The following is a 27,831-nucleotide window of genomic DNA, read 5'->3' as shown; positions in this document are numbered from 1 at the left end:
TTAGTTAGTTTTTAGTTAGGAAATTTTAGTTAGAAATTTTAGTTAGGAAATTTTAGTTAGAAACAATTTAGTTAGAAAATTTTAGTTAGAAAATTTTAGTTAGGAAATTTTAGTTAGAAAATTTTAGTTAGAAAATTTAGTTAGAAAATTTTAGTTAGAAACAATTTAGTTAGAAAATTTTAGTTAGAAAATTTTAGTTAGGAAATTTTAGTTAGAAAATTTTAGTTAGAAAATTTAGTTAGAAAATTTTAGTTAGAAAATTTTAGTTAGAAAGTTTAGTTAGTAAATTGTTAGAAATTTTAGTTAGGAAATTTTAGTTATTTTAGTTAGGAAATTGTTAGAAAGTTTAGTTAGTAAATTGTTAGAAATTTTAGTTAGGAAATTGTTAGAAATTTTAGTTAGAAAAAATTTAGTGTGTTAGAAAAAAGTTAGTGTGTTACATGTGTTAGGAAATTTTAGTTAGAAAAAATTTAGTATGTGTTAGATTTTAAATAGTATGTGTTAGAAAAAATTAGATGAAATATGTAAGTACTTTATTTTAGATGTGTTAGAAAAAAATTAGATGGAATATGTCAGTACTATATTAGTATGTGTTAAAAAAATTTTAATTACTTTGATTCATATTCATAAGTACTTTATTCAAATTCAATATTATATTTGTTAGTTTGCATACGATGCCGCGGCCTCCGCGTCCTGGAGCTAGGACAGTTTTAGAGGAGATGCAGCAGATGGGGGAAGTCCGGGACTGGGCTCCGCCGGGGTGGCACTGGGAGGTGTTATCTTCCGGGGCGCGCACCTTGGTGCGGAATCCGGGTCCTGTCGTCGACCCGGATATTCTCTGGTGGAGGTCTTATGGGCCACGTTCGTTTCAGAGGGAGCCGGCCCCGCCGGAGGAGGTAGCTCAGCGCATTGAAGCGGAGGACCAGCACGTTCGCCGTTACATGTATGCGTTAGACAACATGTATAGGACCGGATGGAGCGTTATGCAGGGATCTCATGTTAGCTATGCTCCCGTTGTTGTTCCGTGGCTTTGGGGTACACCAGCGCGGCTCAGACCCGGTCGGCGCCCTCTAGGACCCGGTCTGCGGTTGAGTGGTTGAGTTTTTGTAGTAGTGATTGATGTATTATCGATCTATGTATGCATGTAATCGCACTATCTGCTTTCAGCACTATTATTGATCATGTATTGAGCATTATTCTTAATTACTTGTAAGTCTTTAGAAACTTGTAAGTCTTTGCAGAATCTAGCTTCGTTGTGTTTATAGCATTAGAATAACTTTTAAGTCTTTGCAGAAACTATGGAAAGAGACCTAGAACAAGAATACCTCGTCGAGGAGATTATCCGTGATGATGACGATATCACCTCTCTTTACCTAAACCAATCCGGCGAGGGAGACGAGCGAACCCGAGGAGACGGCTCCGATGAGGAAGATGATCAAGACCACCGTGGAGACGGCTCCGGTGAGGGAGAAGGTGACGACTACGAGGGAGAAGCTCACCACATCGAGGTGTATATATATTAATTAACCAAGCCTACAGATATGTGCATATACATATATTAACGTTGTTTCTTCTTTTAGACCTCCCAATCAACACACTCTACTGGCAGAACTAAACGAGGCGCGGCGTAAAGATGGAAGAGCATGAAAGGTGCATCATCACGGAAATCGCTATAGACGGCGAACCGATTTCTCCCAAGGATCACGCAAAAAAGTTTGTAAGTCAATGCGGAGTTATTGTTAGGGACACCATCCCGATCACCACTCAAGAATGGAAGAAACCTGCAAAGGAGGACGAAGGAGTTACTTACGTCGATACGAGATCCAAAAATCTGATGTTTAGGAAACTCATGGTAAATTTCACATTTCCGGAGCCAGCTGACTCTGATAGTGATAATAAAAGGCCAGACCCTGAGGATCCCGAGCTGAATAGCATACAACGAAGAGTCAAGAAGTGGGCTCTTAAGAAGATGGCAACGCAGTTCAACGACTACAAGAAGAAATTGGACAACTCCTTTGTCAAGAAAAAGAAGACTCCAGATTTCAAGGGCCCCTATGAGAAGATAAAAAACCACTGGGAGGCATTTGTGAAGTACAAGACATCGGAGAGGGCAAAGACAAGGTCAGACACCAACAAGAAAAATGCTGCTAATAAGATGTACTTCCATACCATGGGGCGAGGAGGCTACAAGGCTGGCAGACCTAAGTGGGAGAAATGGGAGAATGACCTAATTAAGAACGGGATCCATCCAGGAGGTACGGAAATGGAACCAGCGGTCAAGGGATTGGTTTTACGCGCATGGGGGCACGTTGGACGCACAAGGGTTCTCATATATACACAAAGACATCGGGAAAACCCACTTCCCATCGAAGCCTTTAGAAATGCTGCAAAGGAAGTTGAAGAGGGGAAGTTCCGTCCCGAAAGAGAGAAGGACCAGCTCACACGCGCCCTTGGGAATCCCGAACACCCGGGACGAACACGAACCATACCAGGTGGCAAGCCGTGGTGTATTGGGTTTCTGCGAAACGAAGAAATATCCCGATAGAAGCCGTCGAGGCAAAAGGATGTGGTTCAAGAACGCGTTGCTAAGCTAGAGGAGCAAGTGAGGATGATAATGTCGAAGCTCGATCCACGGTCACCCAACCTCAACCTAATCCGCGGATAGAAGAAGTTGCATTCGATGCTACCGGCCAGGGATCTCAGCGGAAGAGCAGCGTGGCTTCCACGGAGCTGCCCGGTGATGATGCGGATGTGGATCCGCAGAGATGGCTCCTCCCTCCCCGTGTGGATCCGCGAGATGCCTTCCCCGATCTCTACCCCGTGGACTTTATCACGAGTCGACACCTTGTGAGCTACATTTCCAAACGATGGGCTACTTAACGCTCAAGGCGGCGATCGGCTATGTCTTACCGCCGGTACACGATCAAAGATATCACTTCAAGCCGGTTCCACCTGGATACACCGTTGCCGGGGTGGATCAAGTTATGGATGGGTATGGGCCGCCGAGGCTTGACCACCCTGCCGGTGAAGGGGATTTGCTAGAGCTGGGAGAGGCCAAGAACACTACGAGTTCTATGGCGAAAGGAATTCATTGTGATTCCGGGTTGGAAGGCGCCAACAAGGTCTCCACCGAGCCAGCATTCTCCACCGATGCAGCCGTCTCCAGTGCGTGAGCCTTCCCCGCCGGCGCGTGAGCCATCTCCGCCGCCGCGTGAGCCTTCCCCGCCGGCGCGTGAGCCATCTCCGCCGCCGCGTGAGCCTTCTCCGCCGCCCAAGTATAAGAGGAAAATTAGGCGGGCCGCTACGACACAGCTGAGTCGTAACAAATCACCGAGACGCAAACAAGAGCCCCTCCCAAGAGTGCCTAAGGTTGCTCCCAAGAGACCTTATGACTATACAGTTGAGGAAAATGCCAAGATCGTAGCTGAACAGCACAAGCAACAAATGTTGAAACTTAAAAAGCCCCAGCTTGAGCCGGAGCCAGCTATATCTCTCGGAAAAGAAGTTGAAACTGCTGAAGAACCTTCATCAACCTGAGCCAAGTCTTTCATCGAACTATGACCGGTCTATTCGCAAGTCAAATGTGTTAGCAAAAGAGCGGTGGGAAAAAAGTAAGGTAGATGGGAAACCAGTTCCCCAGCTTGGAGCCCAGAAAAACTCGTGCCCCCCGCTCCAAGTGTATCCCGATGTCCTAGCGTGCCTTGATCCAACGATGGTAAAACTATACAAAGATGAGGCAGATGCGGCGGTATGAGTATTCCCGAGTACTTAAGCCGCATCGAATTCATGGCCACGGACGATGTCCAATTAGCATACCATTACACATACGGGGAACCTCTTGTCAGAGCTGCGGAGTTGCCTAATCTATCAACACAGCTGCGAAGACTACATAATTGGTACTTGGATGCATGTAAGGACGGCAGAAGCTGGATCATGGTGGCAATAAGAGATGAGCACTACGGGCGAACTGACGTGATGAACATCGAATTTTGTGAATTATTTCAGTTATTCAACCAAGACGCCCTCGACAAATCTCTGCTGAGTGCATACTGTCTGTAAGTATTATTTATGTAATTAAGTCTCCACCGCGACTCGTCCATTATTGCATGCATATAACCATACTCTCACTGTATTATGCAGAATGAAGATTCGCGAATGCCGCAAGGGGCAAATCTATGATCTTGGGTTCGTTGACCCATATACCGTGAATGGGTATACTGTCGACAACTCTCCCAAGGACACGGAGAATAACTTGGTACATGTCTTAAGGAAAAACTCATACAAAAGGGCAATACTATTTCCTTACAACTTCGCGTGAGTGTTACTCTCTTCACACATTAAATCTTTTTCGCTTACTCCATGTGTTAAGTGTAATTGATGAGTTATGCATATATATATATGTGTGTGTCCGCAGGTTTCACTATATCCTGCTAGTCATTGAACCCGACACCGGGATAGTAGAAGTCATGGACTCGAAGAGTAAACCCCTTGAGGCGTGGGGGGACATGGCTGATATCCTCCACAAGGCTTGGAAACGGTTCACCAATAAAGCTCCGGGTTTAAAGAATAAAGATCTTCGAATAAAACATGTACCGGTAAGTACTAATGGCTAGGCCGCGCATCTCTTTGATTCTAGTTTCAATACAATTATTATCATCCTTGATTATATATATATTATTTTGATTGAACTTTGTTCTCGTAAAGTGCTTGAGGCAAGAGGACGGGAATAATTTATGCGGGTTCTACGTTTGCGAGTTCATCCGCCAGAATACCCATCATGTGAGGGACATTTTGGAACAACTTGATGTAAGTAATTAAACAACATTCATGGCTTTATTTTATCGATCACCTTGTGTTTCATTCACATACACACATATATATATACTGACCATCGTACCTTCTTCAAATTATTATTAGATCGAACGGTTGCGGGACGGTCTTCTAGCAACAGAGCGTGTACGAGCAATTCAAGAAGAACTGGCGGGGTTCTTACTTGAGCAAGTCATAGCTCCAGATGGAGAACACTATGTGGACAACCGCCAATATCAAAGTTGATGTAGACATATATATATATGCATGAACGTGTGTCACTTTGATCGATATATGTAATACAATGGTTTCCTATATATATATTTGAATTGTTTGCATTAATATTATACCGTGTTTCGAATGGAGGCAGAGTCGCCGCGGCAGCGTTTTAGTGAAAATTCCTGCCGCGGGCGAAGTCTGCCGCGGCAGCGTTTTAGTGCAATTCTCTGCCGCGGCAGAGTCTACCGCGGCAGGGAATGGCACCAAAACCCTGCCGCGGCACAACCCTTTTGCACCGGTTCGTATTACGAACCGGTGCAAAAGGTCCCCCGCCGGACTCACCACACACGGCCACGTCGTGCCCCCTTTAGCACCGGTTTGTAACAGAACCGGTGCAAAAGGGGGGGGCCTTTTGCACCGGATGGTTTGCACCGGTTGGCCATCCGGTGCATATGGGCCTTATGAACCGGTGCAAAAGAGCAGTTTTCCACTAGTGACCTACAACCATGTGATGCCAATTCACTCAAACTCCTTGGATGCAACTCTATGAAAATTAGGTTTAGTGGTACAAAAATTAATATTACAGCCATTTCACAATATGTAAACAGATACTTGCTCGCTTCGATTTTTTGTTCGCCGCAGCAAGCCTTCTTGTCGATTTTCGTTAAAGAAATTGTTTCTTTGTCCAAATATTCAGCTAATAACATTCCAAGGGCCCTTTTCGCCTTGCATAAACTAAAATGACAACTAGGTGTCGTTTTGTACAAGGCGAAGTGCAAAAGAGTTCAAAAACAAGAAGCAGAAACAAAAAATTGATCTACCACTACTTACCCTTACAATTACATACATTGAGCGCACTTAAACCCTATAGCTACACAAATTTCATTGTCCAAATCGCCATCTTCAAGACTTCTTCGATCTTGGCTTTTGAGCAGGCCTAGGACTCAAGCAGGCATCATAAACTGGATACTACTAACACATGGTTATTTGGGAACCACTGTTTGAAGAAGCTTGCATATGTCTAGTTTTCCATATTGTTCAAATTACTGCTGCTCGAAACCCTAAGCCGGTTTGCCTAAATCCTAAACACTTATCCTGTTTCAGTCAAGACAAAAGGAAAAACCTATCGAGGCACCAAGCAATATCATCAACGACACCTCCAGCAACGCTATCCTACATAGACCAAATGCAAAATGGATCACTTGATGTCGTTAGACTGATGGAATAAACAACTATTAAGAAAACCGTTTTAAGAATTATCAGTCGACTCTTAAACTGTTAGATCATTTCGTGCTAACCATGTGTTGCAATATGAGATACAATTGAGTTGTTCCTATTGCACATGGGTTGCAACTGAGAGTTTACTAGTTGCACAGGAGTTGCAACTGAGAAAGATTCAAAGGATGTTGGATTGCTTCATGATGTGTGCTAGTCATGAGTTACAATATGGGTTGCAACTAAGATTCGATGTAGTCACTTGTCTAGAATTAACCACTTCCTTAAGAAAACTTGTTATGCTAGTAGACGTCACGGATTGCATGTAGAATGGCCACCATCCATCTCCGGTTTCCAGCCATATGTATATTTATTTGCGCTCAATGTGGCAGTAGTTTTTGTTTGAACACCCCATGTCTCTCATGGCAGTTGGTTTTGTATGCAAGAAACAAAGGGATGAAAATAAGTACAAGAAAACAAAACGCTCATCTGCTGAACTACGTTCTTAACTCGAGCCACACCATGCAATGCATGCGTGCAATTACAAGATCGATAATCGATCGAGCTATTGACGCCATTACTACATAACACATTGAATTCCGTGGGGGCAGGATCCTGTTCCCAGAGATTTGGCCTCAGAGGTAGTTATGGTTCGAGCTAGGGCCATAGCAGGTACTTGGCCTAGCAAAGTCCACCACTGTTCATGGATCGAGCGATAGATACACTGAGATCAATCGATGGATCTATCATGGCCGGCCTGTATATGCAAGCCATGACATCTCTAGCTGCCCACCCTATACAACGAGAGCGAGAGTAAGGGAATGCACATTGATGGTTTTGCTTTTGACAATATGGAGTATAGCTAGCTCGATCGACCATAAATAATAGAGTAATTACATATAAACTTGAATGAGCCGAATCATTGTGTCGATATGGATATAGCCATATGCATGCATGCTAGGTAGAAATGGTCCTGCAGTACGTGATATACGCTTGGATCGTGTGTGTATTTATACGAGCGAGTATACATGTCGACCGTACGTGTGGATCTATTGATAGATCGATATCGAGCCCAAGATATATATGCAGAGCATCACATGGTGTACGCAGCCGGCCGCCGCCGTAACGCGGTTTCGTGCATATAGGTGGATCGATCAATGTACGTGATACGCTAGCTCATATGTGATGTGCATGGCACGGGCCGGCACGTGACAGTCGTTGGGAACCTATGGAGATGCATGAGACGTCGTGCATGCATGTATGCCTTGAGCCCTTGATGGCAATGCAAGATAGCCAGGCCTACTAGTATTGGATGAGGAAGATGATTCATGTATTTAGTAATGATAAGTTTACTGTTAGATCGATGTATTTAGTGTTGTAAACATGAGATGTGAAATGACCGCATCGTAAAATATGGTGGTTGAAGCTGAAGGTGCCATTCAAAATAAATGTTTCGTTGTGGTTAACTTTTCATAAAAGTATTTTGACAAAGGATCAATGTTCTGATTAGGCGATGTTGGAAAGGTAAAGATGGCAAATGATGCTTCTATGATGAACTAGAAACCATAGATCATTTGTTCTTTGAATGCAAATTAGCTAGATTTGTTTGGGGTGTGGTCAAGTGTGTGACTGGAGTTTTGGATATCCTGGTAAAGTTTAACGATCTGCGTTGTTTACTTTCCCTAGTAAAGTTAGAAACCTTTTTATTGTAGGCATAGCCGCATATATAGCTGATGTTGTTTGGGCGTTATGGTAGAGAAGAAATTTTGCTTCATCATGTGTACCCGAGTTATCCGACTGTAGTGGTTTGCAGAAAACAAAGGTGCGTCCGGCGCATCTCAGCGTGGCGCAACAGGTGGTAACTGAATGCTTCGACACAAAGGAAGGTTGGGCTCCATGTCGAGAAGAATTGGAGTTGGTCCGAGAAAAAATCTTGGAGTGTTGCTATCGAATGGGTGGATGCTGAGTTCCTGGCCTTGATGTAATAGAAGTTTTTGTGGTTCCCAAGTTGTGTAAACCTTGGTAGAAGGTAGACTATGTTATCTTAGATGGTGTTCTTTAGTTCGTTACGTTTTGGTAGAGGTAGCCTGTTTTGACGTATAGAACTCTCCAGTTTCAGGGGTTCTCAAGGGTTGCAACAAAACTATGACACTTGGCTTCATTTCGATGAAATCAAGAGCTGGCAGATGCTCAATTCGAAAAGAAAGAAAAAAAGGCATGCCGACTAGCTAGCTCAACCGGGAGCTGGGAATTCTCGCTCGATTGAAAGTTAGCTTAATTCTTAGTTAACTTTGCTAGTCATGAGGAGGATTATGGGGTTGTAACTAATATTTTTCTAGCTGCAACTAACAGTGTGGGATTGATTTATTTTTCATGGTCGTCATGAGTTGCAACATGTTGGAGCTGATATTGAATTGACGCAACATAACTAAGAATCGACTGAGAATTAGTCCTCCCTTCCAAAAACATAAGATATAAGATAACTAGTATGTGCAATAGATCGATCAGTAAACCGTATATATGGAGTACGCTAGTACTTTCACCCACGGATTAAATATATTTTACAGTGCATGCACGCAGTTCAAGCAGTGAGAACTGTAGAGTTCGACCTTCTTACAGCACACTCGTATGCATGCACGCACAACCACACGGCCTTCAAGTCATGTACGCACGTACGTACACGCCGGGAGAACTCTCTGCAGGCATTTGGATTGGAGCCATGCAGGCATGCATACCGGCCAAATTTCACTGCAAGCGGGCCCTGAGCCAGCGCTGAACTTAAACATGGAACAAAATGCACGTCGATCCATCCACACAGACTTGATAAATACACATACAGATTGATTTAAGAATCATGAATGATGACTCTAGCAGAGGCTGTAATCTGTATATGGTGCCAATGAACCTGCAGGCGTCGATCCAAATTTGAAATTGAAGTTCTGATAGGCCGTACGTTTTCTTGGGGCAAATGATGCGTGTATTGATAAAAATTGAATATATTCCCCTACTTGTAAATTGGTCCCAGCACGTACTGCACCGGTGGAACAGCTATATCCGCAGGCTCGATCGATGCTCTTGCCAGAGGATCTTGGCCCTGCTCTCCCAGTAATTAGGATATCTTTGAGTATTTATAGCATGGGGCTGCAAAATATTTACTGTTAGATTGCACATATTGTATTTACAGTAGGACTGTATTGTAATTGTAACCTAACCCTAGGCCTCTGGCCTATTATATAAATACCGGAACCCCACGTCATTATACGTGTGAGGCTTCCCCCAAAACCCTTCTACATGGTATCAGACTAATCTCGGTCCTACCCTAGCCGCCGCCTCCTCCCAACCCTAGCCGCCGCCGCCTCTTCGGCCGCCGCCGCCCTAGGTCGGGCGCCGCCACCCCACCTTCCGCTGCCATGGAGCTCACCGCCCTTACCGACGGGACCTCCTCCACCCCTGCGGCCGCTTCGGCCGCCGCGATCGTCCCCGCCGGCGCTCCGCGTCACGCTGGCCCCGTGCTGCTCTCCTTCGCCGCCGGGAACTACTCCAAGTGGTGCATCTACATGCGCGCTTCCCTGGGCCGCTCCGGCTACCTCGGCCATGTCGACGGCACCGTCGCCGCCGCCCCCACCGACGCTGCGTGGGCCACCGCCGACTACACCGTCCTCAACCACCTCCACGCCGCCATCGACGAAGACGTCGCGGACATGATCCTTGCGGGGAATCAGACCGCGCGTCAGTTGTGGCTCGCGGCACGCGACCTCTTCACCGCGAACAAGGCGAACAAAGCCATCTACCTTGACAATGACTTTCGCCAGCTTGTGCAGGGATCTCTCTCCATCCACGAGTATTGTCGCCGCCAGAAGCACCTCGCCGATGCGCTCTTCGACAACGACTCTCCCGTGAGCGACCGCGCCCTCGTCCTCAACACCCTGCGCGGCCTCGGCCCTCGCTTCGCCTCCGCCGCCACGGTCATCTCCATGACCGACCCGCTGCCCACCTTCCTCCGCACCAGGGCCATGCTCCTGATGGAGGAGATGCAGCAGGCCAACGCGGCGGCCACCTCCGCCAACACCGCCCTCGTCGCCCAGGCCCGCGGCCCCGCCTCTTCATGCCCCGGCCCCGGCTGCCGCGGTGACGGTACCGCCCCTAGTGCGGGCGCCGGGAAAGGCAAGCAGCCGGCCAAGCAGAAGGGCCGCACTGGCGGACGCCAGAGTGGAGGCGCCACCCAGGGCACCAGCCCGCCCGCGCGCCGGCCCCGACCGGCCCGTGGGTCTGCTTCTCTCCGGGTGTTGGCCAGTGGCGCGCCCCCACCTCTGGACAGGGCATCCTGGGCCCTAGGCCCCAGGCCTACACCGCCACCGCGCCGTCGACCTCAGCGACCACATGGGACAGCTCGGCTCTCATCGCCGCCCTCAACAACCTCGCGCTTCAGCAAGGTGGTTGGGTCATGGACTCAGGCGCGTCCTCACACATGACCAACGACGATGGTAACCTCACTCGTTCCTCCCACCTTCGCACTCCTTACTTCGTCACCGTCGGGGATGGCACCACCATCCCCATTACCTCTTCTGGTTTCACCTCCTTTCGCACACCTTCTGGTCACGTCTTTCGACTCAACCATGTACTCCTAGTACCGCACATTATTCGCAATTTGCTTTCGGTTCGCAAGTTTACCCGCGATAATATGTGTTCCATTGAGTTTGACGCCTTTGGTTTCTCTGTGAAGGACCTGAAGACCCGTCGCGTGATTCTTCGTTGCAATAGTGACGGAGATCTCTACACCTTTCCCGGGAGGAGCAGTTTTCGCCGTTCCTCCTCCACTGCTTTGGTCGTCACCGCCACCGCCGAGCTATGGCACCAGCGTCTTGGCCATCCTGGGCATGATGCCATGTCGGCTCTTCAGCGTCTAGATTTTATCAAGTGTAATAAATTTAGTCGTACTCGGGTGTGTCATGCATGTCAACTTGGCAAGCACGTCCGTTTACCGTTTCGTCAGTCTACTACCGCATCTAGTGCCATCTTCGATTTGATACATTGTGATTTGTGGACATCTCCAATTATAAGCACCTCTGGTTTTCGATATTACCTTGTCATTGTCGACGACTACTCTCACTTTTATTGGTCTTTTCCACTTCGCAACAAGTCTTGTACTGCCCGCACTCTCGAAACCTTTTTCGCTTATGCGCGCACGCAGTTTGGTGTTACTATTCGCTCTCTCCAGACAGATAACGGTACCGAGTTCCTCAACAAGACTGTTGATACTCTCCTCACCACCCACGGCACCGCCTTACGGCTGTCATGCCCATACACCTCCCAGCAGAATGGTAAAGCCGAGCGTGCCATTCGTACCATTAATGATACTATGCGCACCCTTATGTTCCAGGCTCACATCCCAGCCCCTTTCTGGGCCGAGGCTCTGGCTACTGCCACATACTTGCTTAATCGCCGTCCTAGTACAGCCATAAAATCCCAAGTTCCCTACACACGCCTCCATGGTCGTCCTCCCTCATACACTGATCTTCGCGTCTTCGGTTGTCTTTGTTATCCTAACATCGCTTCCACCGCCCCACACAAGCTCAGTGCACGTTCCATGGCATGTGTCTTTCTTGGGTATCCCTCCAACCATCGTGGTTACCGCTGCCTTAACCCTGTCACTGGGAGAATTATCGTCTCACGACATGTTGTCTTCGATGAGACGGTGTTTCCTTTTCAGCATGCAGCTTCGTCATCCGCGCCTGCGCCTCCTGCGCCGCGCGGACTCGACGACCTCTTCGGCACACTGACCGCGCCACCACCGCGCGCCCCTGCGCCCGCCCCGAGTGCGCCCGCCCCGACCGCGAGCACCCCTGCCTCGCTGCCGCCTCGACGAGCCGCGCAGCCGGTTGCCCGTCCGGACAGACCGGATCCTGTGCCGGTCATACCGGCGCTCCTGCCGGTCCAACCGGACCCGCCGCCTCACCGCGCCGAGCAGCCGGTCCCCACGCCGGCCAGGCCGGGCCCTGTGCCGGTCACGCCGGTGCACCAGCCGGTCCAACCGGACCCTGCCCCGACTGCCGATGCTGCACCGGCGGCCTCCTCCAGTGGGGCCTCCAACCCTCGCCGCACGCGCTCCGGCCGCCAAGTGCGTCCCGTGGACAGGCTCAACCTCTCCGCCGTGGACTCCGTCCTTGACGTCGTTCCCACCACCTTTCGCCAGGCAATGCAAGATCCTCAGTGGCGTGCTGCCATGTCTGATGAGTACCAGGCTCTCGTCAACAACACCACTTGGTCCCTCGTTCCTCGCCCTCCGCGGGCCAACGTCGTCACTGGCAAGTGGATCTTCCGTCAGAAGTTCCACTCGGATGGCACCCTTGCGCGCAACAAGGCCCGCTGGGTTGTTCGTGGGTACTCTCAGCGCCCCGGCATCGACTATGAGGAGACATTCAGCCCTATTGTCAAGCCTGCTACGATCCGTCTTGTTCTTCACATTGCTGTCTCCAGCTCCTGGCCCATACGGCAGCTTGATGTGAAGAATGCGTTCCTACATGGCTCCCTGGATGAGGTGGTCTACTATCAGCAGCCCCCTGGGTTTGTTGATGCCTCTCGCCCTGACCACGTCTGTCGCCTCCACAAGTCCCTGTACGGCTTGAAGCAGGCCCCTCGCGCCTGGTACCACCGGTTCGCCTCCTACATCGCCACTCTGGGATTTGTTGCTTCCGCCACGGACACGTCTCTGTTTGTCCTCCACTCTGCGGCAGACACGGCATACTTACTGCTCTATGTGGACGACATCATCGTCACCGCCTCGTCGACGCGTCTTCTTGAGGGGCTCCTTGCGCGTCTCCATAGCGGGTTCGCCATGACTGATCTCGGGGATCTCCACTACTTCCTGGGTATGAAGGTCAGCCGGTCCTCGGCTGGTCTCTTTCTGTCACAGCGACAGTATGCTCTAGACATTCTACAGCGGGCTGGCATGTCTGACTGCCACCCCTCACCTACACCGGTCGACACGTCCTCGAAGCTCTCTGCTTCCGACGGCGAGCTTCTTCCCGACGCCACCGACTACAGGAGCATCGTGGGCGGCCTTCAGTATCTCACACTGACGCGCCCCGATCTCTCCTACGCTGTTCAGCAGGCCTGCCTTCACATGCATGCTCCGCGCACGTCTCACTTGGCTCTCGTGAAACATGTTCTGCGGTATGTTCGGGGTACACTGGAGTTTGGCCTCCAGCTCCACGCCTCCTCGTCGACCGCCCTTGTGGCCTACTCCGACGCCGACTGGGCAGGTTGTCCGGACTCGCGTCGCTCCACCTCCGGTTACTGCGTCTACTTCGGTCATAGTCTCATCTCTTGGTCCTCCAAGCGACAGACCACCGTGTCCCGTTCCTCTGCAGAGGCTGAGTACCGCGCCGTCGCCCACGCCGTCGCCGAGTGCTGTTGGCTCCGCCAGCTGCTCCAGGAACTTCATCGCCCCTGAGCTCTGCCACGGTTGTCTACTGTGACAACGTCTCCGCCATCTACATGTCCTCGAATCCGGTGCAACATAAACGTACCAAGCACATCGAGATAGACATCCACTTCGTCCGCGAGAAGGTGTCCTTGGGAGAGGTCCGTGTTCTGCATGTTCCGTCCTCCCACCAGTTCGCGGATGTCATGACGAAGGGATTACCGAGTCAGCTCTTCCTCGACTTTCGGTCCAGTCTCAACGTCCGAGAACCTCCCGCTGGGACTGCGGGGGGGTGTTAGATTGCACATATTGTATTTACAGTAGGACTGTATTGTAATTGTAACCTAACCCTAGGCCTCTGGCCTGTTATATAAATACCGGAACCCCACGTCATTATACGTGTGAGGCTTCCCCCAAAACCCTTCTACATTTACTCACCACAGCGAGGTTAAGGGCATCTATTGGCACTTTGGCTGTTTGTCTTTTGTATCCCAGCCATCCTCATTTTCTTTTAGAAATACCTCCGACCTCGGAACAGTTGCGCATTTCATTGTTGTCGAGTTTATTCCACTTTTTACTCGACATACGTGTGTGTTCCACATTTTACGCTCTAAATGAACATGTAACAAAGATTATCTGGATTGCTTCCATAGTTTACCCAAAGTTGCTACCAAATTGCAGGTTTTACACTTCTCAACCTAATTCTACCAAGCCCCGGTTGAAAATCCTAAATTCTACCAAGCCAGACCCATCCATCAAGTTGAGGTGCCTACATTCTAAGGAGCGTTTGAGTTGTCAGTTTATCTGTTTCACTACGGTTCGATATGGTTGTAGGCTTCAACGTGAAGCTGGTCGTTGGTTTAGTGTGGTACCCGTGCGTTGTGCGCTGGCTTGTTGTTAGGGTGACGTGTTCCCACACAGTCATGGCCAAGATGGTGCCCTTTGTCTTGAGCTTCACCGGCTTGCTTCTAGTGAATCCAGGTTCCACAGTAAAACCCCTAACACTACGCTCACACGATAGAGTGTCGTTGGCCGGGTGGTTCGCTTGTGGCTTGGTATTAGCCGGGTTTAACAATTTGTTGTCGATTGGGTCAGGCTTAAGCCACAATGCACGTCACCGTATTGACCCTACGACGCGACCATTCTAGACTAGATTGGACTAAACATCCATACGAAGCGCACCCATGAGATCGATGTACGCTTTCGATGGGTGATTCCACATAGACCTGATAGATGGGTCATGTTTACAAAATTAGGTGGGATAACTAAATTGTGCAAAACCTGACATTCGGTAACAATTCATAAGTAAATTTGGTGATTTATGTCGCAGTTGTACAATCGGGGGTAAAAAGTGGCATACTACGCGTGTCTTTGTAGAAAAGCAGATTATGTGACTATGTTTTGTTGATAAGACTTTGGCACACAATTAGTTCGTTGATATTTGATTCACGTACGTGAACAAAATCATAATCATGCATGCGGGTTATATACCTGATACATGATAGGGGTCATGTAGACAAGGCATATATTTTCCATCTGACATGGTGTAAGCTGGATTAATAGTATTGTTTTCGACATGAATTAATAAATACACTGCCATTTCAGATACCCGGCCGGTCAGGCGGCCCCTACTGGTCGTTTCATCATTGTATAGAACAGGATAAGGTCAAGTGTTAAATGTCATGTGTGCTACGTCATGTCTGACTTGAATCATGATTTATACACAGTGTATGGAATCATTGTCGACTATCTCAGTCTTGGTTTTTCAACTTTCTACCGATTGTCACGGCTCACAGGCCGGCTTCCGTGGGATTTAGCCGAACTGGAACGACTAGTTTGGGCCTCTCCCAAGAGGGAGGGAAAGAGAGAAAAGAACTGGGCCTGCTGAAGAAAAGGACCGTCCGTTGCACGCACTGGAGAAAGACACACGAAGCAAACTGTTTCCCTCAAAAAAACAAAAAACAAAAACATGAAGGAAAACCGTCATACGGATTGGGGAATTCAGAATTGCTCTGAATGTGACCCTTGAACTAAAGCGAATTTTTTGGAACCCGATTAAACTTACTCGACCACTAAATTATATAGCTACCCGACCACTAATTTATACAAAAAATGTAAGAGAGGATTTCCTTTAGAATATTCATGTGAAACTTGTGATTTTTGCCTACCCTACATACTTTCAAATTTGAGGAGTATAAAAATTGGCACGCACATACATACTTGCATCCTCGACATGCAGAATGAGGTCCGAAAATATGGATTTTGAGGCGCTACAGTAACTCGGTTTCCGTTGAACCTAGGTTCCAACACGTATTTGCACGATTGTGCTGGCGATGTGGTTCCAATTTCTTCAACTGGTGATCCCATCGGTTCTCTTGTTCGAACTGTGTTTTCGGCCAAGAACAACAATGGATCAATGTTGAGAGTGGATTATAACGTCATTTTTGTGCCATGTCTTTTGCTAGTTGCAGCGCATCGATGAAGACGGCAATGCCGCAGCGGATAAATTCTCATGGTTCCATATCCATCCTGACCGCACGCGCACGGTATCACCGTGGTGTTTTGATCCCAAGAATGGCAGGCTCTAGATCAAGCGAACTATTTTCTAGTGGCTCGGCATGCATGTCTTGACAGTTGTGGCGGCGATTGTGGTATTAGTTTACTTTCTTCTATGGATTTGCCATTCATCATTTCATGATTTGGATCATGTTAGTCGTGATACGTTAACGAAACATATGTTCAAAAACCGGCCTTTCTAGGGTGTAATTAAAAAGATTATGATGCATGTATCTCGCATGAAGCATATATTATATGTCGTTATGGTTAGATCAAGTCACCTATCCTTAGGAGTGAGCGTGCACACTTCTTTTATATAACCTAGATTCAGAAATTTCATATCTCCGCTTTCTTAGGAATCTTGTTTCACTGTTCGTTGTTTCTTTTAATGCCATGCCCTATTCGTGGAAAAAGAAGTTGCCCAAGGAAACTTCGTTTTCCGTAAGGCATAGCCATTTATAAGTCTGATCAAGTAGCATGCAAGTTTTAAAACACGAATTATGTGGGTACCCGGTAGTGAAAACACCCACAGATTGTGGGGCTTGATGAATGGTATTTGTAGATAGACTTTTCTTGCTTTCTACCTAAAATAAAAGCGAATACTCTAGCAATGCGTAAGTCCAGCCCTTCGTGGGATAAAGATCAATGCTCCTTTATAATAGGGTTCGTGTAGATCTAAGTTGACTTTCAGAAAGTATGACTTGAGTTTACCAAAGTCCAACTTGCGCATCTTTCATCCATATAACTGAAGTTATACTTTTGATAAATTGTTCGAAATGAACCTCCTTGCATAATAACAAAAAAAAAGCAAGGTAAGGGTTGCCTAGAGATACGTTTTTTTCTAGACCCCATAATGTGTAGGGGCTTTCAGCACTGGATACTCTTTATTTATGCTTTTGATGTACAAAAGTATTTCCGATTGACTTAGACATTAAAAAAATCTCAAGCAATTTAAAATTTGCAAATAAATTTACGTTAGATAAAGATCAATGCTTAGAAAACAGAAATAGACACTAAAACAAGGTGGTCAAAGACTCAGCACGGCAATTCCAAAGTCCAAACTGCTCTGTCCAAGGCAGAGCACAGTCAAACACGAGAGCTAGCGCACAAAGGAAGCTGCCTGCTTCAACTTGCTGCGTCCATCCCATCCAGAAACTATACAAAAACCTTCATCTTCTATACACATGGTCAGGCTGGTCGGAGGGGTGTAGCACATGCCATGAACTCGTGATGCGTTGGCAAATGGCAACTAGCCTAGTCTCCTGACTCTCCGCTCAGCACGGGACGGCAGCATCTCTGTCACAGCGCCAGAGCGGCGGCAGGCTCCAGAACGGCCTCTTCTGCTTCGCCGGCGGCGCTCCGGCTGCGACGGCGGCTGCCCTGTCCGAGCTCAGCATGTCCCACATCACCTGCACGTCGTTGTACCCGCACGTCTGCACGTCCTGGTGCAGGTTCAGGGCGCCGCACTCTACATCCACAGACATTCATCATCACATTCACGAAATTATCAAAGAAATTTTGTAATGAAGCAGTGTTTAGAACTACTACGAGTGCTAATTGGAGGAATCGTTATGTTCTGAGAAAATAGAAAGATCGGATAACGAATCATTCATGGTAACCACCATGTAAGGGCTGCAGATTAGGTGGTCCAAGGGAATCTATAATTGTCCACATGGAATCGAAAATGGGCGGTTGGTAGCACGAAGATATCATGCCCCAAGCTAATTCTTGGTGTGGAGCGCGCAGGAGATAGCGTGCATGGACCATTAGCTACCCATCTCTGATGATCCATTTGGTTGTTTCTCGTGGTATTATCTTTTCTGGTTATTCCATGGACTAGCACAGCCGAACCAGCTTGAACTCTGTCTCCTACCAGTTCGTAATTAGTATGGCATGGCAGGTTTGCCTGCAAAATCTTGAGCCTGACTAGCAAACGCCATTCGAGGAATTAAAACAAGGAGTTAAGCGAGTACTTTTTGGATAGAAATAGAAGGCGAGTAGATTAGTAAACGAGTTGGAACTTGGAAGTTCTTGAGTTTTGACTGCATTGTGTGTGTGCAAAATCTTGAATTTGGCGAGTGTTCATCTAGTTGACGCTTTTTGCTGCAAGAAGCATGCATCGATGTGTGTACAGTACATACGAGCTGAGCAGAGTGAGTGGTTGGTGGCTACGCTTACCGGCCTTGCGCACGCGCGCGCGGGCGGCGGCGACGGCGAGCCTGCAGGCGCGGCGCACGGGCGCGACCACCCTCGCACACCACCACGCCATGACGCGCGTCCCCATCTGCTGATGCTGCCGCTGCCGGTGCCGCCGTGTCTCGGGCTGCCTCGCCTCGCCTTCGTCGCCGGCGCCAGCGCCGGCAAAAGGCTCCGCCGAACGCCGGGAGCGGGCGCCCAGCCTCGCCATGGGTGGCACTGGCAGACAACCGACGCCGCAGCCTAGGGAGGAGCCTGCCTCGACTCGCCTCTCTTTTCCACCCCAGGCTCCCAGTCCTAGCTAGCCCCACTCCCCTTTCCGTTCTATATAAGCAGCGTGCGCGTTGAGGACCCGCACAGTCCCAAGGTCTCCTCCCACACAAACATTTTATCCCACGCAAAGAGCCAACAAAAAACGTGCAAATTCAGCAAAAATTGGGAGCAAACATTTCGTAATTCTGCAACGATTCCTGTTGCCACGGATGACATGTTCCGTGCATAATCGATATTTCAACTCGCCACCACCGCCTCCACCTCTAGTCGGTCCCCGCTCCCCCTCCAGCCGGCATCGGGAGGGTGAGGACCCGATCTATGGTGGAGTTTTCAATAAAAGTAGACTTTTTATAATCAGTTTAGGGTTTTAGTGGCTGTCTTTTTTTTGTCTTCACGTCAATGTAGATGGCATCGTCTACGATTAGCGATCTTCATCCCTCCGTTCGACGACGGGATTGTTTTCCTAACGTCAACGGTGGCATTGGAGATTAATTTTCTCTTGTTATAGTCCTTCAAATCTTGGTTCGCCGGATTGATTCGGACTTTTTCTCATGATTGCCGTCAGGAGGATTGTCCTTGAAATATTTGTCCAGGATTCTCCGTCTTAGACAATGGTAAAGAAGATGAGGGAAAAGGGAGAAAGGAGAAAAAATAAAAAATAAAAAATAAAACAAAAACACTGACAGGTGGGTATTTTAGCGAGAAATTTACCTTTGCAGTGCTATTTTACAAGTTATGTTCTGCCATCGCAAATTTAAGGTCGTTGAACCGCTTTTTCCAGCATTTATGCATGTTTTGAAGGTCGTGGATATAACAGGTCTGTCTTTTTACATGTGATAGGACATAGAGGTCTGTTAAAGATACCCTAAGTGTCTAGGGAAATACCAATTTCTTAGGTTGCCTTGTGATTTGACATGATCTCCTTCTGAGTTGTTGCGTGTAGGCTCGGATAGATGGGCATGGGCTGTACCGCGCGTGGTACACGAGCTGAACTTCACGTGCTCCCCCACCCAAATCATCTCGTAACCCGGGGTCACTCACTCCTGCAGATGCCGTGCGAAGCGGTTGCTTAGCTAGCAAGTGGGGGGTTTTACCTATATATTGGGCGTCGTCGCTCCCTCCGAGAAAACTCACCGGAATTCGTATTCTACAGACCAGCGTAGCATCTTCATCTGCCAATGCTGAGTGGATATCTCGTCGAGTCACCGGGGAAGAGGAAGAAGAAAGAGAAACCCAAACAGGGTGCAATCATACGATAGTTGTGACTCGTGACCTGCGACTGGGTGACTGACTACAACATGGTCACGTTTCAGATCGCTCCGGCCGCCTGTGACGCCCACCGTGATCGCCGGCTGTCGCATGACGCGATCTCCAGCTCGACTCTCGATCGAGCCCTACGGATCCCAGGCCACGGGATTTCTCCCCGTCCCGTCCGCGCGCGTGGACCAACCGCCCTCTCGTCCGTAGTACTCCATGGAAGCACAGACGAGCGAGCAATCATGGTGTTGATCTTGTTTGCCCGCACGGCAGCACGGACGAACGCGCTGTTCCCTGGAACATGTTCATGCTGCTCGTGGAACAAATCATGCTGACAGCAGCAAAACATATAGGGGCACAGAAGGCTAATTGCCATCACCAGCAGCTTCCCGTTTAGCAGCAAACGCCAATGCACAGCCATGTGAGAGGGGAAGCATCAGAAGGAGCCACTTGGAGGCTTCGCCATGGATGACAGCGCACGCCTCATGACGATGGTGATGCATCGACCTGAATTACACAGTACATGATGGTCAGTCAAGGGGACAGGCAGACCCTGCAGCGATTATCTTGACATGATTAAAGAGTTGTCAACAGGAGCAACCGGTAGCGGGGTTTTCCTTTTCTTTTATTTGCTTGCACATGGGGTTAAGCCTCAGAATAGCAAGTCTGTTCCAAAACAGAGCGTGCCGTGCGCTGGTTAAGAATAAATGGTTGGTGCTAACCACAACTGAAGTGTGTCATGATATGAGATCTAATAAAGAGTAACATGAGAGATATAACATTGATCTTGTAGCAATGAGAAGACCTGATAAGGAAACACATGCATATAATACTCAGGCCAACCGCTATTCAGAATTTCAGAAATCAGCCAAGCACACAAAGCATGCAGCCTGCATCAATGATATCCAGATGATTTAACCAGATGCTGAAATAATTGCAATTGCAATGAAACTAAAGCCTATGCTGAACCAAATTTTCTGTAGAGGTTAGAAATGCAAGAAGGGCATTGGGGTGTAGGCGCAAGGAACGGGAGTAAGAACTGGCCACACTACACCCTTAAAGCCACACATCTCACTCAACTCCTAAACATGCTGCAACCACCAACCTTTGTACCTAGTGCAGTTTTTGTGCCAGGCTATCACAACAACAAAATAAAAAATCATACTACCTCTGTCTATAAATAGACGTCTCAGATTTGTCTAAATCTGAATGTATCTAATGCTATTTAGTGTCTAAATACATCCGAATTTAGACAAACCTTAGACATCTATTTATAGACAGAGTATAAAATGGCAGGGCAGACATATATTACATAAACAATCAATTTGCCAACTAACTATTACAAAACTTACTTCCTGATTATTTACTAGTATATATAAAAGTTATTACTTACTTAGCTAGAATACCCACCCAGAAACATGTCTAATAAGCAAGAACTAACAAAGAACACGAGCCAAAAGGTAAGACTTTTACTAAGCAAACAACTGAACATTCTCCCAAATATATTTCCTGAGATGCTGAGTTTGAATTGTGTATCGAGTCGTTGAAGTGGTTCAATTGCTTTACTGCTTGTGCTCCAACTACACCCCATTCCATCAAGAACGATACAAGCCGTTCCTAACACCTGAAAGCTTACAAAAGGAGAGTGAGATAGACATCTCAGCAAGTGACCAAAAATAGGGGTTTACCCCCTGCCATAATCTCATATGCATAATGACACTTGGGACCCTAAGAAATACTCATTTAAAGCAATGCTTCCATACTTGTCTGAATCAACATCAGTGGGAGTTGGTCAGATACCTTCTTTCATGATTTCCTTCTTATCCACAGAACGTAATCGCAATGGAATGCAACGCTGTGGAATGCAATGTCATGCACGCATGATTCACAAGACTACAAGAGCACCTTGCCTCGGTGCATATCACATGGTACCAGAACTGATTGCGGCTAGAAGCAGCAGTTTTTGCACAGTATAGATCCAGATATGATTAATGCATATGTAATGCATTCCGAGACACAAAAAGCATAAATAACACATTCATTTGATGCATAAATATAAGCTCTAGTTTACAGCTGGACTACACATCAAGAATGTACGAAACTTTTAAATGTGTACAGGGAACAAATTCGAATTCACTTAGCACAAGATGAAAAGTGTCAAACATAAAATCACCAACACAAATGATGAACCAGGGAGTCACTTGGCTTAACTGTGACGAAGGCTTGGGGCTGAAGATCAACCCTGACGAGAGGCACTGAACCCAATAATTAAAAAGCACAACCTCTTAATATCAAACCTCTAAGCAAGAAAAGACATAATCTTAAACCTGATGGAATGGAGGGAGTAGTTAAGTTCACAATTTTGTATCTTTTTGTGCGTACCACTAAACTTGGTAAATAAATACTCTATGGACATTGACGCAAAGTAATCTACAACTTTTCTGTTAACATGAAATTATAATTTAACCATCTTCATGAGTCACACAGGAATACCGCAAAGGAACCCTCGCCAGGCCTCCTAACAGTTAGCTTGGATGGCTTGGTCCCACCACTAACTTCTTGCTAACTTATCCTTCTTTGCTTTAGCCTTGTTAGTGTTGTAGCTGTTTTGCTTTGCTTTGTTAGCTGTGTAGCTGTTTTAGTTTTGTAAGCCTTTGCTCCTTCGCAACATTCTTCTTAAACAGAATGATCCATATTTCGACGTGTGTTTGATAAACAAAAATGTGCAGGAAAGAACAGGCATGATCACAGGAGAAAGGGTTCAATTCAGATTGACACAACTGTTAATCTAGGCAAGCAATTCTCATGTTCTTAAGCTTTCTGGAAACGTTAAGGAGTTCCCCACAGCTTCCATCCTCGGATTCTCACAAAAAACTGTCCCTAAGGATCACCCTGCAGCCTGAACTGAACTGCAAGGGATAGTGTTTCTCAAATCTAGAGACTCCTAGCAGGACACACCAATCCTAATGAAATGCTTGAACCTGCACTAAACAGGACGATCGCTTGGCGGTACTTAGGCATCACCGAATATGCCATGATCTCCATTCACCTCATATTCCTGAATCTGCCTTCTGCCTGCCTCCTTTTGGAGCAGCAATAGCAGCAGCAGACACGGCGAGGATGCACAGGAGGGAACGTCACATACCAGTCCCTTTGCATGCAGTTGCCGAATTGGAGCGGTTAGGGGAGGAAAGAGAAGTGCCTGGTTTGGTTAATCCTTGGTTCAAGGTTATAAAGGGTACTAGGATAAAGGATTGGCTTATTAGCCCAATATATGTTCAATATTTGGAAATATAGGTTCTTATATTGAACTTACATGAGCCTCCAGAAGTGAATATGTGGCCAAAGACAAAAAAAAATGAAAAGAATGTGGTACAGGAAGTCATACAGCGGTTGTTTAGAAAATAATAAGAATCCAAATCTGAGTCCATGAGGACTTCCTGGGTGGCTGGGTTGTACATTCAGTTCTCTAACCAAGTGAGCTAGGCTCACTTCTTCCTAGCAAGACACTGAAGGTAATCCATAGTAAAATGTAAGATTACAAAATTTGGTTCACTTCTTGAAAGGTATATAAACAATGTACAGTGGGTTGAAAAAAATAGCCTCTGATTTGAACAGAGCTGTTGAAAGAGAAAATACCTGAGTAACATTGATACAAAGCTAGCTTTCACATGAGATGCTAAAACTAGCATGCCACAGAATTCCTGAACAGAGAATAGATACGATAATCAAATATTAAGCTAATGACACTCTGACATATAGCAGCATTTCAATCAGAACACATACCTCTGAAAAAATAAGAAGTACTTGTCCTACCCAATGACATGATGGATGTCCAGGATATTTACAATGCAGATCTAACTCCACCAAATGCACCAACAGGCAACAACAGATGCACTTGGCAAGCACTGCAATATTGCATCTTTGTGTGAGCTGTGTGTATCAAACACGGTAATCGTACTTCGCACATTTTTTTTATATATTTCAGACCACATCAACAAACTGAGTACAATCAATATCTTGGAGTGTAATCTTGCCAAGAAGCAGATCGCTTGCATGCATGGAGCACAACGGGAGGCATTTCTTGTTCAAACTCTCATGAATGGCACTTAGTCCTTGGACCCACTTCTTTTCATTCAAAGGATCAACATTAAGGCGATTCTGCAGAAGACGAATCCTGTAAAGGGTAGTGTCTGTTCCAGCACAAAAATGTGCCAGGCATGGATGGGAGGTCTCATCGACTGCTAATCTGACCAAGATCATTGTCAAGGCTCCATCCACAGGCTTTGGATCCGAGAGATTCTTATCACCCATCATCTTGATCTCCCGCTCGGTTGGGAAGAACACTTCTGGCACTCCATCTTCATTTGTCACCTTCAAATCCTTTGTATAATGGCTAATTGCTTGCCTCTTGGTGCACTCATGCTTCTCCGCCAATGTTAGGAAGCATGAGAACCTCAAGTGATAGCTCACAACAATCTTGACCATCTTGAAATTCCGACAGCAGCAGAAGAAATCTAGCCACCTCCTCCCGACCCCGGCATACCATTTGATGATATCTGCATCATCCAAGCAGAGAAGCAGCTTTATTGGCCGTGGACGTCCCATGGTATTTGTGAACCCAGCCAACTTTACCGCCTTTCTTACAAGCTCTATTGGTGCATTGACCCTCATCTTCAACTCTGTCAAGTCCTCGACAGTCCTCTTCTCATATTGTCTTTCGTCCTCCTCATCTTCTAGCCTCTCCACCTCCTCAGTCATGTCGTAGCCCCTCCTCGGCATCAAGAACCTGTTCAGCGCTTCCTGTAATTGATCATAGGAGTCCACCAACGTTGGTGGCAACTGATCCCTCACCCTATTCAATGACAAGAAGTCACCAGATGTGAACAACCGGTGCCAATAACGGCAATGGTCCTGCGACTTGAAGTAGTCGACCACCGTCTCCTCTGCCCAACCCTTGAACTCCTGCTGCACTTCATCCTCAATACTGAAACCAAACTCGAACTCGTGACCCCGCCTCACCTTCTTGAACAAGTGGTTGAGTATCTTCAACCCGAGCTTCTTCCTCCGAGTCTCCCGCGCATTCTTCAGCTCCTGCGCCTCCGCCGCCTTCCTCTTCAGGTACATCTTCCTCGCCCTCTTGGCCTTCTCCGACATGGGAGGGTGCAAGACCGACGGCGGCACGGCCTGGAACTCCATCCCCAGGAACTCCATCTTCTCCGACACCGCGCTGTGCACTGAGCTCCCGAACCTGTCGACCTTCACCCCCAAGCCCTTCTCCAGCACCGCGAGGATCCTGTCTCTGACCTCGAGCGTGAGCATCTTCGACCCGGTGGTGACAACCATCATCTCGTCGAGGTACCGGACCGCGTACACTCGCACAGGTGTGTGCAGGACGCTCTCGTCCTTAACTCTGGGGTTCTTCTTGTGCACCTCCTCTCGGATGGCCATTACTTCTCGATCCACGGGATCGAAGAATATGTTGAGCAACACGGCGGTGAGGTCCGACTCCTGCGGGAGCCCGCGGCTGAGCTCGGAGCCGCCGAGCTCGAAGGTTACGGCGTCGGAGAGGAAGAGGTCGCGCAGGTAGTCGAGGAACCCGGGGTCGTCGATCTTAGCGGAGATGGCGTCGAGCAGGTGGCGGACGTGGCGGGGCCCGAAGGGCTGGCGTGGGATGGCGGCGCGGAAGAACCAGGTGGCGTTGGGGATGGAGCGGAGGTAGCGGATGGCGGCGTGGCGGGCGCGGTAGGCGAAGGTGGCGGCGCGCGGGGCGAAGACGGCGTCGAGGGCGGAGGCGGCGGAGAGGATGGCGAGGCGGAGCGGGAGGGTGGGGAGGGCGAGCGGGGGGCCCTTGAGGCGGGAGGGGATGAGTAGGCGGAGGTGGGAGGTGGGGGAGGGCGTGGCGGTGGTGGGGAGAGGAGGGGGGTCGGGCGGCGGCGCGGAGGGGTGGGAGCGGCGGCGGAGGAGGAGGGCGGATGCGAGGAGGAGCGAGGGGTGGGAGAGGAGCGGGAGGAGAGAGTGGAAGCGGCGGGTGGCGGCGGAGTAGTGGTCGCGGCGTAGCAGGGCCTCGAGCTCCGCGGTAGAGAGCGGCGCCGGCGCAGATACGGTGGCAGTGGCGGCAGTGGCGGTGGAGAGAGTGCGGGGTGTGGGAAGGAGAACGCGGCGGTGCGCCCGCGCGAGGTGGGGTAGCATGTGAGGCGCGTGGAGGTGGGCGGCGGACCGGCGGTGGGCGGGAGGAAGTGGAGGTTTGGGACTGCGGCGGCGAGAGCGAGGCCGCCGGCGTTGCGGCGCGCAGAGTTGGGCCACCGGAAGGGCCGAGAGATGAGCCCGCCAGCCTTTTGGCTCTCACAATTCACAAAGCACTTCACCCTTCACTAAAAAAAACACCACCTGAACATCAAACCATAGATAAAAAATCAAAACGAATAGAGCCGAGTAAATCGTGACACGAAAATTCATCGCAAAAAATGTACTCTTGCAAAAATCATCGCAAAAAATGCCCCCCAGGTGCCGCTGCGCTCTTCCTGGGCATTTCTCGGGCCGGGCCGGGCCGGGCTTCGGGCTGGCCCGAAAAAAGCCCGACGGGAAATCCTTGGCCCGAGCCCGGCCCGGCCCGACCAACTTTCAGCAAATTTTGGCCCGGGCCCGGCCCGCGGCCCGAAAAAGCCCGATTTTTCCCGGGCTGGCCCGACGGCCCGGCCCGATCTAATGGTAATTTTCTTTTTTCTGTGGCCTGAGCCCGGCCCGATATAATTACGGGCTGAAGAATGATGGCCCGAGCCCGGCCCGATAGAGAGAAAAAGCCCGGCCCGGCCCGGGATTTTCGGGCCGGGTCGGGTCGGGCCGTTCGGGCCGGGCTTCCCATGCCCAGGTATACGCTGCGCCGATCCTTGCTGGTTTTAATGTCATTTTCTACATCGACTAATCGTTTTGTGTGCGTACAAAGATGAAAAAGTAGGTTTACTTTCTTTTTAGAAACATATACAAGCGCAGATGCTCATCTACACATGCATACACTCATCCCTATAAACATACACACGTACACGCATACACCCTACCCTATGAACATCTCCATTAAACTGAGCCGACGGATTGAATTTTAAAATTGATAAAGTCACAATAGAGGCCTCGTTGTCCCTCGCCCTTCCTTTCTTTTCGGCTGACTTGCCAAGTCGCAAGTGCATGCACATAGATACGGTTTTTGTCTTTTGCTAATGCCTCGGACACGCATCCACATGTTTGATACGTACTTCATGTCACAAACAAGTCAAGGCTTATGTCCGTGTACCACCGGGTAATTTCCTACGATCGATGTCTATCAAGTTACAACCAAGCACAACTATGTCGTGTTGCTTCTCCCAGACAAACGCGGCGACCATGATGTTGATTGCACTTTAATTTCATAAATTCTGGCGCACGTTGTAGACCTGTTGTACCACCACAGAGGACAAAACAGTCCAAGTCTTTCCCATAGAAATGGAGATGCCACATAGAGATGGTGCATAGGCATAAGTCGTTTTCTCGGGGAAAAAGACATTGTCAAAACTAAATGTGTAGATACATATAAACGTTTGACATAGGTTGTATCTTGTGTGCATCGTCTCTTACTAGTTACTAGTTTTGAGCAAATGTTAGACAAGTATATGTCTCAACTTTTTGTAAGTGGTAAGCTATTTATATTATAAGAAGAAGACATTATATTTTACTCACAATGAATTGACCTTCTCCCGTGGCGGTCTATAATGGAGTAATCTTTTGATGCATCGTCGTCATTCTTCAAAAGGTTGCGAAGAAAATGAGAAACTGCATAGCTACGGTGAGCTATATTCCATTATTTAAATCAAACATGAAATATATACGAGGAACTTCCAAATCTGATCAAC

General features: G+C 48.1%; 2 protein-coding genes and 1 long non-coding RNA gene across 3 annotated transcripts; 1 reads left to right on the top strand and 2 right to left on the bottom strand.

Annotated features, from left to right (window-relative positions):
* The first annotated feature begins 4,686 nt into the window (after positions 1–4,686).
* On the top strand, positions 4,687–5,151 carry LOC127312028 (uncharacterized). Its single transcript, XR_007858091.1, has 2 exons — positions 4,687–4,806; positions 4,918–5,151. It is a non-coding gene; the product is annotated as an uncharacterized lncRNA (long non-coding RNA).
* Positions 5,152–17,246: 12,095 nt separating this feature from the next.
* Positions 17,247–18,706, bottom strand: LOC127311769 (uncharacterized). The gene is made up of 2 exons (XM_051342228.2): positions 18,401–18,706; positions 17,247–17,690 (listed from the first exon to the last, which is right to left on the bottom strand). Exons 1-2 carry the CDS (start codon positions 18,627–18,629, stop codon positions 17,497–17,499), a joined length of 423 nt encoding a protein of 140 aa, XP_051198188.1. The 5' UTR covers positions 18,630–18,706; the 3' UTR covers positions 17,247–17,496.
* A 5,187-nt stretch (positions 18,707–23,893) lies between these two features.
* LOC127311770 (nuclear intron maturase 3, mitochondrial) lies at positions 23,894–26,283 on the bottom strand. The gene has a single exon (XM_051342229.2). The coding sequence runs from the start codon at positions 26,138–26,140 to the stop codon at positions 23,933–23,935; it is 2,208 nt and encodes a 735-aa protein (XP_051198189.1). The 5' UTR covers positions 26,141–26,283; the 3' UTR covers positions 23,894–23,932.
* Between the last annotated feature and the right edge of the window lie 1,548 nt (positions 26,284–27,831).

The sequence above is a fragment of the Lolium perenne genome, chromosome 7, assembly GCF_019359855.2.
Source record: "Lolium perenne isolate Kyuss_39 chromosome 7, Kyuss_2.0, whole genome shotgun sequence".
Classification (NCBI taxonomy): domain Eukaryota; kingdom Viridiplantae; phylum Streptophyta; class Magnoliopsida; order Poales; family Poaceae; genus Lolium; species Lolium perenne.
This window is presented reverse-complemented; position numbering and strand designations above follow the sequence as displayed.